Source organism: Vombatus ursinus, unplaced genomic scaffold (assembly GCF_900497805.2).
Source record: "Vombatus ursinus unplaced genomic scaffold, bare-nosed wombat genome assembly UNPS02014801.1, whole genome shotgun sequence".
Lineage (NCBI taxonomy): Eukaryota > Metazoa > Chordata > Mammalia > Diprotodontia > Vombatidae > Vombatus > Vombatus ursinus.
The window spans coordinates 14,048,022-14,069,002 of record NW_020954579.1 but is presented as its reverse complement, the minus strand read 5'-3'; the positions used below and the strand labels follow the sequence as shown (position 1 = coordinate 14,069,002).

Here is a 20,981-nt window from a genome sequence, read left to right as displayed (position 1 = left end):
ACACAGAACAAAAATGAATCATAGGCAGTTGACGCTCATGGTAAAGAAGATAGAAAGAGAACACTGAGCTATGTTTTATATACATACATATTCTTTATTCTTAATATTCTTTTCTTTTTAAATTTTGAGTTGCAGATTCTCCCCTTCCCTCTCACCCTTCCCCCACCCACTGAGAAGGCAAACAATATATCAATTATACATATGACATCAGGTCGACATAGTTCTGATGTGATTTAGGGGTTTAGGGGTGCTGGGACCCCAATATCACCACACATGTGTCCTGCCTGAAAGAATTCAACCCAAGCCTTCTTTCAGCCAAAGGCAAGGTTTATTAGAACATCTGTCATATTGGGCAGACTCTTAAGGAGTCTGAACATTAGTAAACTATTGGTTAGATTATAAGAATCTGACCAGTGGTTAGATTTTAAGAATCAGAGCCTCTTAATGGAAACAAGATGGACCTGAGCCAAGGGAGAAAGGAGGCTAGCTAGGATTAAGGGTGGGAAATGGCTGGGGGCCATAAGCAGGTAAAACAAATGAAGGCCAGGCTAGGTTAACAGAATTGGGAGATTGGGTGGAGCCACAATGAAAGGCTAGTTGATGGGATTATAGCCTCAGGTGAATGCCAGAGATTTGGCCTAGAGGGAAAGTACAGGGCTTTTCCTTTCTGGGGTCGAGATAACAACCCCATCAGTTCCATAGCAACCACATGGTGGAAAAAAAAGAGGCAAAAAACAAAGAGAGAAAACTATACTTCAGTTTGCATCAGTTCTCTCTCTGGAGGTGGATAGCATTTCTTCATCATGAGTCCTTTGGAATTATCTTGGATTGCTGCATTGATCAGAGTAGCCAAGTCTATCGTAGTTGATCATCATTACAACATTGCTGTTACTGTGCACAATGATCTCCCAGTTCTTCTCACTTCACTTTGCATTAGTTTGTATAGGTCTTGCCATATTTTTTCTGAAATCACTCCCTTCATCATTTCTTATAGTACTACATTACAATCATATGCCACCACTTATCAGCTATTCCCCAATTAATAAAATCCCCTCAATTTCCAATTCTTTGCCACCACAAAAAGAGCTGCTATAAATATTTTTGCACATATAGGTCTTTTTCCTTTTTCTTTGATCTCTTCGGGGTAAAAGCTATGCTTGATGAATTCAAGTCAGCTGGTCCAGATGAAAGATATCCCTGGGTCCTGAAAGAATTGGTGGATGTGATTGCAGGACACTGTCAGTGATATCTGGAAGAAAATGAAAATAGGAGAGGTATTGCTGGGCTACAGAAGGGCAAATGTCCTGATTTTCATGAAGGGAAGAGAATGGAGTCTGAGAACTATAGGCCAGTGAGCTTGACTTTGATTATTAATTCAATCCATTTTTCTCCCCCTCCCTTTCCACCTCCCTCCCCAAGACAGCTCGCAATTTGATATAGGATATACGTATACATTCCTATTAAACATATTTTCACATTAGTGATGTTGTAAGTAAGATATTAATTCAATCCATTGAACAAACACTTATTAAGCACCTCCCATATGCCAGGCATTATGCTAAGTGCTGGAAACTTTTTAAGTGGACTATTAATGGAAATACGTTCTGCACATGAATAACCTAAATGAAATTGCTTACCACCTCAGGGAAAAGGGAGGGAAGGGAGGAAGAGACAGAATTTGCAACCCAAAATTAAAAAAAAAATCAAATGTCAAAAATTGTTTTTACATGTAAATGGAAAAGAATTTTGAAATTTTTTAAAAAATAAAATGGAGTATTAAAAAGGTGATTAGTGAACATTTAGAAAGAAAAGCAGTACACACAAAGAGCCTGCATGTATTTATCAAGAACAAATCACAGCAGACTAATTGTATTTTGTGTGTGTGTGTACGTGTGTGTTTACAGCATTACTAAGCAAGTAGGTCATGGAGAGTTCTATAGATAGGCTTACCTAGATTTTTAGCCAAATGTTTAGTAAAGCTCTTCGTTCTATTCTTGTGGAAAAAAAGGGTGAGATGATTAGAAGGATTCAGAATTGGTCAGATGTCATTCAACAAAGGTATCAACTTCATAGATTTCCAATAGAGTGCCCCAGAGTTACTTGCTTACATCTGTGTTGCTTAACATTTGACATGCTCATCAAATTTGCTGATGACTCAAAGCTGGGAGAACTCCCTCACATGCTGAATGGCACTCAGGATACAGAAAATATCTTGACTGGCTTGGACCTTGAGCTGAATATAAGAAGACAAAATTGAATAGGGATCAATCTAGCCTTACATTTGGGCACACACACACACACAAAAATTGATCTCACAAGTACAATGTAGAGGAGGCATAGGTAGCAGTTTGTCTGAAAAAGATCTTGGGGCTGTAGTGGGCTACAAGCTCTATATGAGTCAGCAATATGGTATTGCAACCAAAAAACTAACATGATCTGAGGTTGCATTTAAGAGAACTTCCAAGAATAAGGAAGTGATACTTCATCTATATTCTGCCTTGTTCACAATGTTGTGTACGATTACAGGAACTATAGTTTAGAAAGGACGTTAATAAGCTGGAGATTGTACCTAATAGGCGCCCAAGTTGATAAATGACTCTGAGTTTATTTCATATGATGCCCATTTCAAGGAACTAGGAATATTTATTCTGGAGACCAGAAGACTCAGGGGACATAATACCTGACTTCAAGTAACTGAAGTATTGTTATTGTAGAAGGATTTGTCTTGTTCCATTAGGTCCCAGAGAGTAGAGTAGCAGCAAATGGTAGAAGTTAAAAAGAGTTAAATTTAGGCTTCATTTCAAAGGACATTTCTAGATAATTAGAATTATACAAATGTGGAACTGGCTAACTCCTCTTTGAAGGTCTTGACCCAAGGGCAGGAAGACCCCTTTTAGCTACGCTATGGTGGGGCTCCCTTTGGGCTTATGTGTTAGACCAGACATCTGTTGAAGTACCTTCTAAACCTAAAATTACAATGATTCTGTGATTCTCTGATCACCAACTGCCTGCTGGACACCTCCATCAGGATGTCCCATGGGCATCTCAAATCCATTCTTTCCAAAACAGAAATCATCTTTCTGTCTAAGCCCATCCCTCACCCAAACCCGATTTCTGTTGAGGGTATCACTCTTCTAGCCAACCAGAGGAGTGACCTGAAATCATCCTTGACTCTTTCAGCTGCCTTACCCTCCATAGCATATCAGTGACCACAGCTTGTTCATTATACTTCTATAACATTTAAATTATCTGTTCCTTCTGGCTCCAGCTCTATGATTCTATGACCCCCTTCTCTTCACTCATATAGTCACACAATTCTAATTCAGGTCCTCATCATCTCTCACCTTGACTATTTTAATAGTCTTTTAATTGGTGCCCTTGCTTCCAATCTATCCTCTCTCTGATCTGTTTTTCACACAAATGATCCATTCCTTAAACAACACAGATCACAGCAGGTCACTCCCTGGAATTAATTATTAGTGTTCTCTCTCTCTCTCTCCCCCCCCCCAAAATTTTTTTTTCATTTCTACAAATTAGTGCAATCCTTGTAGAAGCCAATTTCAAATTATGCAAATAAAATGTCTAAAATGGGAGTAAGGAGAGCGTGTGCTCCTGCTCACCACACAGAGCCAAGTAAGCTACATCTCCTCCTCAGGGTTCTAGGGTTCCCCTGAGGGGGTTAAGGGTGTCTCTTCTCTATTGCTATTTGTTCAACCCCACATTAGCAATGTTTCCCCTTCTTAACCACTTAACACCTATTAACTTTAATGAAGCAATATTTACTTTGAAGGTAAAGCAAATAGAAGAGTACAAATATCTCCACCACCCCACCCACCCCACAACACTGGAATACTCTCTCTCTCAAGCTTAGCTTACTTCCTACATAATATTGGTTCCCCCAGGTTCATGTCCAAAAGTGGCATAACCGACAGATGAGGCCTGTATTTACTGGCTACATGTTAGCCATCATAAGGAGGGCCTAAAGCCTCTTCCCTTACAACATTGCCTCTCACTGGGTTCTGTCAGGAAAGGAGTACTACCAAGAACAGAGCCAAAGAGGAAAAATATCCAGGCTTTGTTCACTAGCATTCTTTCGAAGGCCTCTGCAGCCAATGAAAGAGGCTCCTTTCACCATGTGGTTAAACTTTTTCAAACCAGTTATAGAATGTCAATGCATGCTCTAGCATTTCTAGAATGCCTCCGCCTTACGTGTCATCTTGACTATGCGGGAAGGAGGCTCCCAAGCCTCCTCCACATGGGGAGCTGACATTAGAAGCATTCTGTACTTGTACTAGTCTTTCCTACATGTACATACTTTTTGAGATTACACTGTTAGGCATATACCCCAAGAAGGTCATTGACAAAAAAGAGAGCGTTCATATACACCAAAATACTTACAGCAGAATTTTTTTGTGGTAGCAAAGACTGGAAACAAAGTAGACGCCCATCCATTGGGGAATGGCTAAACAAATTGTTAATACGCAAAGAAATGACAGATATGATGAAAAGCATGGAAAAACTTAACCTGAAAGTGAAATAAGCAGAGCCAAGAGAACAATATTCACAATGAAAACAACAATGTAAATGAAAAGGACCACAGCCACCAAAAAAATGGAAAATGAATGTCGTGAAATTGCAAAAAACAAGATTGTCCCCAAAGAAGTGATGAGAAGACACCTCCCCCCATTCCTTTGCATGGGTGGGGAGGGCGTTTCATGGGTGTGGAATATTGTATATGATGTTAGATATTTTTGATACACTAATTGATTTGACTGAGCTTTTTTTCTTTCCTTTTAAAAAAAATTCTTTAACATAAGGAATGGCTTTCTGGGAAAGAGAAGAAGAGGAATGCAGGAAAAATCTAGGTGATATGAAAATAAAAGCTATCTATAAAAATCTATTAAAACACAAAAAATATATATTTTATTTTCTTATCTGTGAACATGTGTATCCCCCAACATAGTAAAATGTCATCTTCTTCAGGTCAAAGATTCATTTGTTTTTGTCTCTGTACCCTCACTCAGGGTGTTTTTATCTTTGTAGCCTCATATTAGGAGTTTAATAAACAATTTCTTGGATTGAATTGAATTGAATTGGATTGAATTGAATCCATGAGCAATGATGGATCCAGCCTTAAAGTTGGATTTGAGGTTCCTAGCACAGTGGCCCAAGCAATGAGCTAATCAGCTATTTGCTTAACTGGTTGTTGGGCTTGTTAAGAATTTTAGATTGGGTAAGAAGGTTATTTTAACCTTTAGATGACCACAAGGCATCTGAGACAATGTCAGTCAAATAAAATGTTTATTAAATCCCTACTATGTACCAGGGGCTGTGCTAAATGCAGGGGATATTGTTGTCTTTGTTTGTCCTTCATTCTTGAAGGTGGCCATGACATCAGGAAGATGATGCTGTGACTTGCAAGTGAATTGGATTTAAGTGAGGGAGGGCTATGCAAAGTCATCAGCCTCATTTTCTCCTCCAAAGACATCTGGGTCCAGTGGCAAGATATGGATCAGGTTGACTGGAGATGCCCCCTTACACAGTGGGAGACCTTGGCCTTTTTAAACTAAAGTCTTTCTGAGTTCTAACTTTGATTGAGACAACACCCATTAAGGCTTGTTAAGAAAAGTGGAGGGGATACAAAAAGAAGCAAAAGACAGTCCCTGCCCTCTAGGCACCCACAAACAAAGGTGTAGGCTAAGAAGACTGGAAGTCAAGAAGACTGGCTCTGTGCTCTTGGGCAAGTCCCTTCATTCCTCTTAGCCTCAATTGCATCATCTGTAAAATGAGGACAATAATAGCACCTACCTCACAGAGCTGTTGTAAGGATCAGATGAGATAAAGTGCTTTGAAAATCTTAAAGCACTATATAAACAGTAGTTGTTGTTTCAACAGCAGGGCCTCCATCTCTTTGGGGGTTGTACTGCAGTATTCCTGGGACAGTCAAACCCCATTCCACATATCATACCACCTGATTCCCCTCTCCAGTCCACTCAACCCTCCATTCTGAAGTTTCATCCTAACTCCACCCAGTCCTTCCACTGTGCCCTCTAGAATGCCTGTTACATAGGAGAAACTTCCCTTCATCTTATATATTTTCCTCTCCCACTCCTTCCATCTACTAGTTCTTATTGAAACCTGGCTTCCATGACTACACATGTATATAACCTATGTCAAATTGCTTGTGTTCTCAATGATGGGGGAAAGAAAGGGAGTAAGGGAGCGAATTTGGAACTCAAAATTTGAAAAAGAATGTTCAAATTGTTTTTACATGTAGTTGGGGAAAAATTTGAAATATTAAAAAAAAAAAAAGAAAGAAAGAAAATTGGCTTCTTTCTGATGACACAGCCTCCCTAGCCACCCTTTCCAGTATTGGCTATACCTTCACTCATTCTCCTTGGTTCACTGGTCCAGGTGGGAGTACTGGAATACACCTTGCTCCCCATTACTACTTCCAGGTTCTCTTCCTTCCTCTATCATCCAGTAACCTCTCTTCTTTTGAGATTCATATCTACCACCCGGTCAAAAGCCTGGTAGTTGTTGGGTCATATCCTTTCCTTCATCAATGAGTCTGATACTTGGCTTACAATTTTTCTCTCCTTTTCAACTCCTGGCCTCATAGTAGGGGACTTCAACATATGCATTGATTCTCCCACAAACACTCTAACCACCCAGTTCCTCAACCTACTCACTTCTCATGAGCTATTCTTCCACCCCACCTCACAGACACACAAAGATGGTCATACTCTTGATCTTGCCATCACCCTTCATCTTGCCACCTCCATGTTTAAGAATTCTGAAATCCACTTATCTGACCATAAGGTATTGTGTTCAATCTAGAGGCCAATTTCTTGACCTCTCATTTCTCTGCCAGGCCATCTCCCCTGCAGTAGCCACTCTCTCCTCTTCTCCCCATCTTGACTCCTTGGTGAACCAATATAACTCTACACTGTCTTCTCTTGAATCCCTTGCTCCTTTATCATATCACCAATTATACCTAGCCAAGCCTCAGTCTTGGATCACTTCCCCCATTCATTACCTTTTTGCTTATATGAGTGCTGCCGAAGGAAGGTGAAGAAAATTGCACAACTTAATCCGCCACAACCTCTACTGGGGCCTTACTGCCACTAGACAATAATACTGTACTTCCCTTATTAACTCACTATCCCACTGTCCACATTGGCTCTTCCAAATCTTTTCATCCTTCCTCAAATCTCCTGTGGCTCCCTCTCCCCCTCCCCACTCCCTAAGCAGAGAACCTTGCCTCATACTTTACAGGAAAAGTTGAGGCCATTCATCATGAACTCCCTTCTTCCTTCTTCCTCTTCTCTCATCACTCAGGTGTCTTCTGCCACTTTCTCCTCCTTCACTTCTGTTTCACATGATGAAGTGGCCTTACACCTGACCAAGGCCAACCCTTCTACTTGTTCAAGTGATCCTATTCCATCCCATTTTCTCCAATAGATTGCCTCCTCTACCATCTCCACTCTCACTTATTTTCAATCTCTCCCTCTTTACTGCCTCATTTCCTACTGCCTACAAATATACCCATACTTCCCTAGCCTGAAAAAATCCTCACTTGAGCCTTCCATCCCCACTAACTATCATCCTATGACTCTTCTGCCCTTTGTAGCAAAATTTGTTGGAAAGGCCATCTACCATAAGTGCCTCTACTTTTTCTGCATTCATTCTCTTCTAAACATCTTACATTCTGCTTTCCTACCTTATCATTCTATTAAAACTGCTCTCCTCAAAGTTATTAATGATCTCTTAGTTATCAAATCCAGTGGCCTTTTCTCATTCTCCTTGATTCTCTGTGGTCATTGATGCTTGATCACTCTTTTCTCCTTAATACTCACTTTTCTCTAGGTTGTTGGGACACCACTCTCCTGGTTCTTCTCCTACCTATCTGACCACTCTTTCTCTGTCTCTTGCTGGATCCTCCTCTATATCATACTCTCTACTGTAGGTGTCCTTCAGGATTCTGTCTGGGCCCTCATCTCTTCTCCCTCTATACTATTTCACTTGGTGATCTCATCAATTCCCATGGATTTAATGACCATCTCTATGCTGATGATTCTCAAATCTATCTTTCCTGTCCTAATCTCCCTACTGACCTCCAATCTCAAATATCCAACTGCTTTTCAGACATCTGGACCTGGATATCCAGTAGATACCTTAAACTCAATATTTCCAAAACAAAACTCATTATCTTTCCCCCTAAACCCTCCCCACCTCCTACCTATAGAGGACGACACCATCCTCTCAGTTCCCCAGGCTTGAAACCTAGGAGTCATCTTGGATTCCTCACTATCTCCCCCCCTCCCCATATCCAATCCAATGTTGCCAAGGCATGCTGATTTCCCCTTTGCAATATCTCTCTCCAACTTACATTTAATCACTAAAGTGATTTTCCTAAAACACAGGTTTGATCATGTTACTGCCTTACTCAATAAACTCCAGTGGCTCCCTATCACCTCTACCATCGAATACAAAATGCTCTGTTTGGCATTCAAAGCCTTTCATAAACTAACCCCCTCCTACCTTTCCAGTCTTCTTACACTTTACTCCCCAACATATACTCTTCAATCCAGTGACGTTGGCTTTCTGGCTGTTCCATGAACAAGACATTTCTTCTCTCAGCTCTGGGCATTTTCTGTGGCTGTCCCCCATGCCTGAAACATTCTCCTTCCTCTGCTCCAACTACTGACCTCTCTGGCTTTCCTTAAGTCCCACCTTCTACAGGAAGCTTTCCCTAACCCCTTTTAATTCCAGTGTTTTCCTTCTTTGCCTATGTGTTTTCACATTGTCTCCCTCAATAGATTACAAGCTCCTTGAAGGCTGTATCCCCAGGATTTAGCAGTGCCTGACACAAAGTAGGTGCCTAATAATTATTGATTGATTGACAAGCCATGCCACTTTCCAATTCCACTAGCAGAAAGCTGCTAGAGAATAATTCCCTTGGAAGTCCTAGAAAATGACCCTGAAGGCTCCAGAGAAACAGGTTCTCTCTTTTGGAAAAATGCCACCCTGCCCTTCATTTTGTGCACCACAATTTGGACAGTATACAATCCAACCTTGGGCCCCTCTTTGAAATGACTGCCAAAGCCTCACCTACCAGAACACAAACTAGTAACAAAAGGTGTGGTTTCCCTTTATCACTGTGCTGGCATGTACAGAACAGAGCATACAAAGCAACAAGGGCTCCTTTAAGGAAAAGACCAATAACGTGGGTTAGGAGTGGTGTGATCTTTGTCCTTTGTAGGACAAATGATATTTGGGGGAAATAGAATCTGGATGAACTAATATAAAAAAAACCCCTTCCAATTAGATTGCCTTTCTGCCCCTCCCAGCAATGTAGTTAGGCTTTAGATAATTTCAATTCCATTTAGGGAGATAGTGAGTGGATGGAGATGGTAGGGGTAGAAGAAGCTTTTGATAGAAAAGTGGAGTACTACATCAGTGGAATGTTGTATACACTGTCAGAATCAGATAATGTGTCTATTGGCTTTGCTTAACTGTTCTCCAGAAGTTTATGTTAGCTAATCTCACCTGGACCCTGGATACACAAAGCCAGTCCTTTTGCTCCTCTCTAAATTATTTTCTATGCTTCTCACCACAGCAGCTGCTTTAAACCTTCTTTCCTCAAGCCTCTAGAGGTACTCCCATTTCTACCCACTAAACTGAAGACATTACCTCATACTTTCTTGAGAAAATTGAGGCTATTCACTTCAAGCTCCTTCTTCTTCTCTTCTCATTAACAAACCCCTTGACATTTCCTATGAGCTCCTCCTTTACTTCATCCTCTGAGAAAGAGAAGGCTCTTCCCCTTAAAAGTCCAACCCCTCTACATGTACCTTCAATTTCATACTGTCCTCTCTTCTCCATTGAATTATTCTCACTGTCATCCCTCTGTTCTTATTTTCAATCTCCCTTTGTTTACTGGTTCCTCTCCTGCTATCTACAAATTTATCCAAGTTTTCTCTATCCTTAAAAAAAAAAAAACAAAACTTCTCATTATATTGCATCTGTGCCAGCTATGGTCTTACATTTACTCCTTTTCTCAGTTTTTAAAAGTTCTTGAAAAGCAATTTACATGCACTGTCTCCACTTCCTGTCTTCTCATTCTCTTCTATACTCTGCAATCTGGCTTCAGATCTTATTGCTGAGCTGAAATTGCTTTCTAGAAATTACCAATGATTTCTTAATTGAGAGTCTCTTAATTTTCTTCATCTTCACCCTTCTTGACCTCTCAACAATATTGTTTACTGTTATCAACTCTCTTCTTCTGGATACAATCTCTTTTCTGGGTTTTCATGACTTTGCTCTCTTTTGGTTCTAATCTTACATATTTGACTACTTCTTCTCAGAGTGATTTATTGGCTTACCATCCATTTCATTTCTCTTAACTCCCCCAGACCCTATCTTGTACCCTCTTTTCTCTCTACATTGTCACTTGGTCGTCTCATCAGCTCCCTTTGGTTTGATGATCATTTTTATATATGACTCCCAGAGTTATATATCCAGCCCCAGTATCTCTCCTGAGCTCCATTTCCACATCATCAACTGCCTATTAGACATTTTCAATTGTATGTCTCATGTTGTTGAGTCATTTCAGTTGTGTCTAAATCTTTATGACCCCATTTGGGGTTTCCTTGGCAAAGATCCTGGAGTGGTTTGCTGTTTCCTTCTCCAGTTCATTTTACAGATGAGGAAACCGAGGCAATCAGGGTTAAGTGACTTGCCCAGGGTCACACAGCTAGTAAGGGTCTAAGGCCAGATTTGAACTCAGGTCTTCCCAACTCCAGGCCTGGCACTATATCCACTATGCCACCTAGCTGTCCCTATATGTCCCATATGCGTCTCAAATTCAATATATCTAAAATAGAATACTCAATTTTCCTCCCAAAGTCACTTTTCTTCTGAACTTCCCTATTTCTGTCAAGTTCATCACCATTCTTTTAGTTACCAGATTCACAATCCTTGACTCCTCACCCTCACTCACCCCATATATTCAATCAGTTGCCAAATCTTGTTATTTCTTTGTTTATAATATCTCTTCTATATGTTCCCTTCTTTCTACTCACACCGTGAATTTAGTCCCTCATCACTTCTTACCTGGATTAATGCAATTGCTTTTTAATCCATTTAATCCTATTCCAATTCATCTTTCACATAGCTAGCAAAGTGATTTTCCTAAACTATAAGCCTGACCATGTCACATCACTACTCAATAAGCTTCCATGGTTTCTTAGCACCTCTAGAAGCAAATATAAACTTCTCTGTTTGGTATTTAAAGTTCTTCACAGCTTGGTCTCATCCTACCTTTCTAGTCTCATTATACATTATTTCAACCCTACTAGATATATTTATTTATTTTCAGCTGTTCCTCACATCACCCTCTATCTACCAACTCTGTGTCTTTTCACTGACTGAACCCTAGGGCAGCTAGGTGCAGTAGATAGAGCTCCAGGCCTAGAGTCGGGAAGACTCTTTTTGACCTCAAATCCAGCCTCAGACATTTACTAGCTTTATGATCTTAGGGCAAGTCACTTAACCCTGTTTGTCTCAGTTGCCTCATCTGTAAAATGAGCTGGAGAGGGAAATGACAAATTACTTCAGTATCTTTGCCAAGAAAACCTCAAATGAGGTCACAAAGAGTCGGACACAATTAAAAAAGGACCTAACGGCAACATTTTCCAATATATCCCATCCCCATAACAGGAAGAAAACATTTAAATCAAACTGACCAAAAAAGCAACTTTGTGTGACAGCATATGTAACATTTTTCACCCCTGGTCTCCCTACATCTCTCTACCAAGAGGAGGGAAGTAAATTCTATCATCTGTCTTTGGGGTCAAGATTGGACCATTGCATAGCTGAATTTATCTCCCTTTTGGTGTCTTTCAGGCTTCACTAAACCCATCCTTCTATCTGGTCTTTAAGAAGAGGCACAGCCTCTTAACTCCCATTTTCCACTGTACATTCCTCTTCTCTTTGTCCTTTTGAAGTTTCCTACCTCTTCTCCCTTCTTCATCCAATCTCTTATTACTCTGTGACATCTGAGAGCTAGGCATAAGTGATTCACTCAGCAGATCTCTCAACATTTTATTTAGACTTTTTTTAAAGCACTGATTCTGTTATGATTTGTGTAGGGAATACACATTGATTAATTGCATGCCTTAACCTACTAGACTGTGGTCTCCTGGAAGCTGGCTGGAGGAGGACAATGCACAATGTATTATTGTAGATGTCTGTTGACTTGTTAAATTCTGGAGTGCCATAGGAACAGCAATTGGACTCATTTTGAGAGTGGAAGAAAGAAGTGGCAAGAATACTGCCAATGTCCAGACTTCTCCGGACCCTCCTTTCTTCCCTTTTTTTCAGGCTTCCTCATTTCAAATATTCTTCATGGAGTATGGCATCGATTGGTGCTTATTTGAAAAAGGTCCATCCTCCTTTAGGATGTATTCAGATGGCAAATATTCCATACTCAGTTATTGTGTGCTCATTTCAGAATTCAGACAATTACTCACATTCATGACTTCCCTTATTATCTCACATAGAGGAAATACAAGGTAATAATTTTTTCCCCTCTCTTTCCTCAGGTTGCTGCATCACATATCATACAAAGTCATTAATGTAATGAGGGTTTTTCTTTCTGTGTCTTGCTGGTGTGTTATTATTTATTATTAGTGCCCACGCTTTTATTACTGTTTTATGCCTGCCACACATTACCCTTTCAGATTAAAATAATAATGACTCAATTTAATAAGACCTTCTACTTGGGGAGATGCTTTCAACCAAACAATTCTAGGTTCTCTACAAACATTACATCATTAATTCTTAAAACACTCCTGCAAGGGAGACCACTCTTACTATCTCCTTCTGGGACATCCTGCTATAGCTCTGACTGCCTGGGACAAAATCTGGAGTCGAAAGGATCAAAACTTCCACAAACACAGTTCACAAGTAAACTTCTAAATCAGTAAGTGATTATACATAGATGGGAATTAGATTGTAAACTCCTCTAGATCAGGAAAAAGTGTCCTCTGGATAGAAAGCAAGCCTCCAAGACAGCAAGCCCTGGGTTCCAGTGTTGCCTCTGGCACATGCTGGCTGTGTGATCCTAGACAAGTACATTAACTTCTCAGTGCTCTAGGTAAATGGGCAGCTGAGTGGTACAGAAGATAGAGTGCCTGATGAACTGGAGAAGGAAATGGCAAGCCATTCTGGTATTTCTTGACCTCAAATGGGATCAAGAAGAGTCAGACGTGGCTGAAAAATGACTGAAGTGCTCTAGGTAACCCAATAAAACTATAAGTTACAGAGAAGGTATCAACGCGCATTGGTAAAGAGTTCCCTATATTAATGAAATCACAGGTTCAGTTTCTGTCCTTAACCTTTCAGGCCCTAAAACAATGAGCTATCCAATTGGGCATATCTGAGTAAATGTGAACTACCTTTCTACCTGGGGTGGAGGGAGCAACTAAGTGGCACAGTGAATAGAGCGCTGGGCTTTGTGTCAGGAAGACCTGAATTCAAATCCAGCTACAGAAACTTTCTAGCTGTGTGACCTTGGGCAAGTCACCTAACTGCCACCAGAGAAGGAAATGGCAAACCACTCTAGTATCTTTGCCAAAAAAACCCAATGGACAGTATGGTCCACGAGGTCAGGAGAAGCTGGACAAGATTGAACAACAACAATTGCTTCCTAGCAAACAATTGACTCTATGATTTTTGCATTTTCAAGACTCTGCCTGTTCTCAGTGTTTTTAAATTAAATTATCTGGAGTGAGATTTGGAGTGTTCTTTATTTAGGAGGAGGGACAATGTTCACCCTCCCCCTTCCCCCCTAAACCTTCTCTGTCTTAGGTGGCAGAATCATGTTGCTTTTGAGCCTTGTGTTTTTATTGTTTGTATGTTCTTCTGGAGCCTGGATTCACCCAGTTACCACACTTCCTTGTTCTTCTGCCCACTGGTTGTCTGAATTCCTTAGCAATAGAAGCTGGAGGCTGCTCACTTTTGTTCTCACCCTGCAATTACAGGAAGAGGACAGCTATGTTTCGGGTGCTCCTGCCCACTGTGGTGTCCTGGGGCTTCTGAAATCTGTTTGCTGCCAGAGAGACACAAGTTTCAGCAAGTAAGAAGCCAAATCCCAATCCCTTCAAAAAGAAGTGGAGACAGCACGATGTAGTGGATGAAAAGCAGCCCTGAAACATGGGAGGTAATACTTGGGTTCAAGTCTTGTGTCTCATACATACTGGGCATGTAACCCCTCGGCAAATCATTCAACCTTTCAGCCCTAAGATTGCCAGCAACTCTCTAAGATCATATATGACAGAGAAGGTGCCAAGTACTTGGGTAAGAGGGAGTTTCCCCAAGCAGGAAGTTCCCAATGACAATGAAATCACAGGTCCCATCCCTATCCTGAGCAGGACAACAGAACAATGAAAATCCTTTCTACTATGATCAATTCATCAGAGCACTACATTTCCACAGACAAGCATATGGACAAAGACAAAAGAAGACTATGGTTTTGTCTCTTGTCATAATAATGGCATTTATATACCACTTTAAGGACTAAAAAGCACTTTACATCTCTCCCACTCTTTACTAAAAGTATTATTATCCCCAGTGGTTCCCAAAGTGAGTGATACCATGCCCTGGTCCCCCCCCCCAAGGATCCAGGGGGTCTGTTGTAGCCTCTGGTGCAATTGCGGGGGGGGGGGGGCCTCAATAACAATAAGGGGATGGTAGAAGAATAAGGAAAGAAGAGAAGAAAATTTTGAAAAACTGTTTGTACATGTTTCATCTGTTGTGTAACAGAGTTAAAGTTGTAGTGATTACATTGTTTTCCAAATAAATACACAAAATACAAGTTATAACTGATCAGTGGTCAAGTGTGCCAACGGGTCTTAACAAGCAAGTGTTGGCAGATGAAAGAATAACCCATTGTTGGGTCCAGCATGCATATGCAGGAATATGTTCCTGTAATGACTTGTTTACAATACAATACTATATGGTTACATGATGCAATATTGTGTCATCAAGATTTCAGTTCAGGAAAACACCCCACAAATTTATGATAAATTATTAAATTTAAAATGCATCAATTAAAAAAATTATATATTTTTAAATGATGCAAATTTTAAAAAAAACTGTTAAAGGGTTAAAGAAAGTAGAATGGGGGGGCTGAGTAATTTTTTTTTAAGAGGGCGGTTGGCCAAATAAATTTGGGAACCTCTGATTATCCAGATTTACAGATGAGGAAACTGAAACTCAAAGGTTAAGTGGCTTCCCCAAAATCCTACACCTACAGGGTATTAGATTAAAATCTAGGTCACTCCAATATACCATGTTGCGTCCCTACAGATCTGACTGGCTAGACCATATATCATAAACAGTAGTCCTACAGAATGTAATAGAAAGAACAGTGGGTTTGGAATCAGATCTGGGCTCTGCTATTTACTGGGAATTGGGATTGTTAGCTTTTTTTTTGTGACATGTACCCTATCCCATTGACTTGTCTGGGGAAGCTGATGGATCCCTTTTCAGAATGTTTTCAAATACATAAAATAAAATACATAGGAGTACAAAGGAAACTAATTCTATTAAAAAACAGTTAATAAAACATTTTAAACACACACACACACAAATTCACAAAGTCCAGGTAAAGAACCTTTACCTAGAGAAAAATCACTGAACTTCTCTGGGGCTTAGTTTTCTTATCTATAAAATGAAAGGGCTGGACTAAATGATCTAAGTTCCCTTCTACTTAGAACTAGACATAAACACATTCAATAGTATCTGTTCTCTAGGCCTACTTTTCTCTATATATTTCTCCCCACCCACTTCTCTGTCTTCATATTCTACAATACTCCAGGTCCCTTTCTCCATATATAATTTCTCCAAATAGAATCAGAGGATCACCATGTGTGGCTAGATTTGGGTACTTTCCATGGAGTTGAACCTGTATTCTAGTCCCTCAGAGGTAGGCCTCATTCTCAGATCCATGTAAAAAGACACACAAGACCAGAGACCCCTCCCTGGTTGAGCCCACCACTGGGGGTTAATGTTGAAGATGATTGAGCAGAAAGAGCTTCCCATTCAGTAAGCTTTAAAAGGAGAAACAACTTCCACTCTTGCTTTCTTTTCTCTTTTGAATTTGTGATTTGGGATTCCAACAAGCTCTTCCTTGGACCTTCTGACAGAAGGATTTTCTCTCTCTTTCTCACTCTGACAGCTACATCTGAATACCAGTGACTTCACATATGCTTGCTTGGGTGAGTGAGTTTGAGCCTAGATCTCAAGTCCTTAGCTCCCTCTTCTGCTTTGTATTTCTTCTCCTCAGCACAGGTAAGTGAACAACAATACTGAGATACATGTTTCTAGCCTTGGCTGCTACTTCATAAGGACAGGAAGGTGGGACTTCCTAGAAGTCGTTTAGCAGCAGCTTTCTACAACTAAAGTCTTCTTAAAAAAGATTACTGGGACAGCTAGGTGGCACAGTCGATAGAGCACTGCCCCTGGAGTCAAGAGGACCTGAGTTCAAATCCAGTCTGAGACCAGATACTAGACACTTACTAGTTAAGTGACCCTGGGCAAGTCACTTAACCTCAATTGCCTTGCAAAAGAAAAAAAAAAAAGGTTACCACCAGGAAGATGACCCATGCATTAGAAGCTGGCCAGAAGATCTAGACCTTGAGTTGCTGCTCAGACAGTACAGAATGAAAGGAAAATCAAACCTGTTCAGCAGCCTTACAGGTCTCCCAAGAGTTTTTTCTTCCCAGGAGATTTATAATAGGTAATATATGTTTCTATATCAGCATATGGGCTCCCTTGAGCCCTCTGAATCTTTAACTGTCCCATTCAGTCTTTCTCACCTCAGTGGAGAGTATCCAAGGAACGTTGGGGCTAGTTTTATATTTTAAGTATTTGTCAATTCAAGCTTATGAGTCTTGTGTTTTAAGCATGTCTTCTGTGACAGAAAATAAATGCCTATCCTATACTTCATATCTGCTACTTCATACATTGATTATCTTCTCTTTGGTGAGACCCTGGAAATGGGCCAAATGTAAACTGAGAAATTATCTTCAGAATTCTGGAGAGCTAGAATGAGCCAAAGAGAGCTAGAATAACATGATCCCCTCTTTTTACAGATCAGCCTTCTGCAGGACAGAATCCAGTTCTGTGTGCACCTACAGCTGGGTCTCCTTGTAGGAAAGGATGTCCCTCCCCACCCCACCCCCCATAGGCCAAATAAACATATACTATTACACTCCTATTCTCTTCCTTTTCCCCATAACTCAGAAACTCCCAAAGACCAGGTCCTTAAGATCAAATTGATTTCGTTTTGTTTTGGTTTTTAATGAGCCAGGAAAACAGTTACAGCCCCGTGGTTGGTTTGTTTGTTTTTAAGGAAATTAAAGCTTCGGTTTGTCCTGAAAAACAAAACAAAAAAAAAAAGAAAGAAAAAAAACAAACTTCAGCTCTAAAGACTGAGACAATATGTATTTTTTCTCTGCATCAGTGGAATGCTTACAATATTCATTGTAAATTCTTACTGCTTTAAATTTTCAAAGATCAAAGTTCCAAAATTTTGCAAAAAGAAAAAAAAAGTGAGGGGTCTTGAAAGTTATACGACTGTGATTTGAGCAGCTGCAACAACTCTGTCTGTTTTCTATTTTGATAATTCTGTTTCTTGAGATGACCACATCTTCGAGAGGAAATGAGTCAAACCCACTCAGGCTTGCTTTTCCAGCTGAGCATGTTCAGTTTCAATGAAGTAATGAATGAACTTGGCTACACCAGCCCCATTCCTACAACAGAAAACAGAAGGGCCTCAGCCAATCAGGAAACACTCAAGGTTTTGAAGTTGAGTTCAAACAGGAGCATGAATGGCCAATCAGCACCGGCGGCTCCTCCCCAACTGCTAGGTTGCAGCCAACCACCGGCCCCAGAAGCCAAAACACAGCAAACAGCCAATGCCCAGGGAGCCCGACAGCTCAAGCCTCCTCCAATGGACTAGGCCAGGGGGGGGGGGGGGGGGCAAGAAAAAAAAAAAAAGAGCAACAGTAACAGCCTCCGAGACTCGGGGATTCGAATCGAACCTCCATACATGCGCCAGGGCTCTGGCGGAGAGGCGCGTCGTCCAATCAGCGGCCGGGGAACGCAGGGCCTCGAACGTTGGGACACTCCCAGGCCCCGCCCCGCGCTGTTGTTTGTGGTGTTCTCCCCGGGAGGAGGGAGAGCGGGCGAACCACAACATTCGTCCGGTCGGGGCCGATTGAAGCAGGCTGCTTGGGCCGAAGGGAGGGGAGGGAGCGCAGGCGGCGATTGCTGGGGGTTGGGAAGGAAGAGAAGAGCAGGCGGAGGAGGCAGCGGGCGCAGGCCGGAGAGAAAGGCGAGAGAGAAGGAGGAAGCCAGCATCGGCGGAAGCCTCCCCGCTTCCCCCAGCCGCCTCGGACATCGGACTCTCTTCTTCCCCGCTGGGCGGCTGGTGCCGGCTTCGCTTCTTCTCGCCATGTCGGTGAATATGGAGGAGCTCAGGCACCAGGTCATGATCAACCAGTTCGTGCTGGCTGCGGGCTGCGCGGCCGATCAGGCGAAGCAGATGCTGCAGGCGGCCCACTGGCAGTTCGAGGTGCGTTCGTGCTTTTCCGGCCGCCGGGAGGACGGACGGACTGACGGGCGCCCGGGGCTTGGCTCAGGCTTCCCGTTATGCCCCGGGCGGGCACCCGCCTCCACTACACGCCGCCGCCTCCCCTGCGCTTCCCCTCTTCTATTTCTATTCCTGCCGGACCCAGTCCAAGAATAGTGTGTGTGTGTGTGTGTGTGTGTATCTTTAAATAAACCACGGGGCCAGACCAGGCCACGAGTGGGAAGCGGCGGGTTCAGCTCCCACGCACACATACACGCACATACACATACATACGAATACACACACCTCTGTCTCCCCCCTCGCCTCTGCCCCAGGTTTATTTGGGGAAGGGGGTGAGGTACTGACCCATGAGTTCTCAGACCCCCAGGAAAGAGGGGCGCTTGAATTTCTCCCACCCTTGCCCTTTTCTGCTTCTAGGTGACGGGGGAGGGGTGGGCCATTGATGTCAGGGCCTGAGGAAGGAGAGCCCGTGCCCACCCGGGGATCGCGGTGTCGCGTGGAGCTCCCGCAGGGCGCTGGGCCTCGCTTTTCCTGAAGGGGGGGTGAAGGCAGTCAAGGGACGTGGTTCCTCTCCTGGTGGTAGGGGGAGTGGTTCGAGGAAAAGCGGTTGTAAGGGAGATGCTTGGAGGATGGGGGGTGCGGAAGTGTCTGGATTGTCCCGCACCTCTTCCACCCACCGTGGCCCTATTGCTTATTTCTCCACGTGGGAACCAGGGGCGACTTTCAACTCGAGTGACATCGGGCTCGGTGCAGGGATGAGTAGGGTGATTTGGCGATTGGAAGAAAAGGGGGGACTGCCCTAGCTTGGCCTTGCAAGGACGGGTTAGGGGGGTGGGGTGCTGTGTTGGAGGCAGATGCTGAGCTGATAACCGGCTTTGGGTTTAGGCTGGGGCAGCGGTGCAGAGGGAGTGGTGGGAATCCTGACCGGACGGGAGCTTCTGTTGGGGTTCTGCCCTTCCACCCTCCCCTCTCCTCCCACCCCGGACTTGGCTAACTGCCACCCTGTGTTTGTCCACAGACCGCCCTGAGCACGTTTTTCCAAGAAACAAACATTCCCAACAGCCACCCTCATCACCAGATGGTAAGTTATTGTGGGGGGTAGGAAGGTTGATAGGGGGGGAAGTAGAGAGACCTAAACCCACACCTCTCCTCCACCCATCCCCAAAGATTTTAGACTTATGCAAGCAAGCCAGTGCGGAAGTGGGGCCCCTAGTGTGGCGGGAAGAGCCAGGGCCTCCCCACCCCCCCCTCCACCCCCAGCAGACAGCCGCTTGGTGGGGGCTGCACTCGGGTCCGGGTGCTAGTAGTGCCAGCGGGGCTGGAGGTGGGGGGCTTGCTGTCAGCCATCAAGGCCAGTGACAGCCATGTTGCCTTGGAGCGAGCGCCTCGCCTGCAAATGTAAACAAAGCCAAAATGTCTTCCAGGAAAGAGCTACTCAGACAGGCCCAGAGCAAACTTTGTGACCCTGGACCCTGGGCTGCTTGACCATGACCTAGGGCATGATTTCTCCCTCCCCCCCTCCCCTTGGCTGAGCCTCCAGTGAGGGAGGGGAGGTGGGAGATAGGGTACAAGAGATTTTTAAGCCTTGGAAGTTAGAGAGATGGAGGTTTGAAGGTTGCTGAAAGTGGAAGAGACCTGAATCTCCAAGTCTCTTGTTGGGGCTGCTCTGGGGGGGGCCATGAACAGGGGGGGAAAGAGGGGGGAGGGGTGGGATAATCCACTCTTCTGAACCTTCAACCAGAGGAAATGGGCATAGAAGGAAAGGGAAACATTTGTCTCTAGGCATGAATGGGAGAATTGAATGACAACTCCAGTGTGAGTCCCTCTCACCTTGCCCTGTTAGGGTCGGGGACAGAGCAGGTTGGACCCTGATTTTGGGTAAGATGAGGCACAGAATCCCACTTAATCTTTCTGCAGCAGTGGGTGTGTTAGTATTTATAATGGACCCAGAATAACACATCCCCCTAATGCTTTTCTCTAGAGCCCCTGCCCCATTCTAGAACCTTCTGTTCTCTTGGTTAAGGGGTACATCTGTCCCATCCAGAGAGAAAAATCTCTTCGAAGCCTACTTGACTGCCTTTTTTTGTTGGTAGCTCTCTGTTTTTACATCACATTCACTTCATTACATGCCCCCTCTGCTCAGCTCTCCCCTTCCCAGTAAGCCTTCTCCTAAAACAAAGACTTTTAAGAGAAAAAATAATTTAGCATAACCAACCACATGTTATCCTTGTCTGACAGCATATGCTACATTCCACACCCATAGTCCACCCCTTGTGTGGTGAAAGGAAGGGGATTCTTTGTGTGTGTGTGTGTGTGT

At 42.9% G+C, this 20,981-nt stretch overlaps 1 protein-coding gene across 1 annotated transcript in view; it reads left to right on the top strand.

The window, feature by feature from the left end:
* The first annotated feature begins 18,344 nt into the window (after positions 1–18,344).
* The window catches only part of UBALD2 (UBA like domain containing 2), a 10,321-nt gene continuing 7,684 nt past the window's right edge, over positions 18,345–20,981 (top strand). Inside the window, exons 1-2 of the mRNA XM_027873090.1 lie at positions 18,345–18,646; positions 19,683–19,745. Coding sequence (XP_027728891.1) covers positions 18,527–18,646; positions 19,683–19,745 — 183 coding nt within the window. The 5' untranslated portion in view covers positions 18,345–18,526. The remainder of the gene's footprint in view (positions 18,647–19,682; positions 19,746–20,981) is intronic.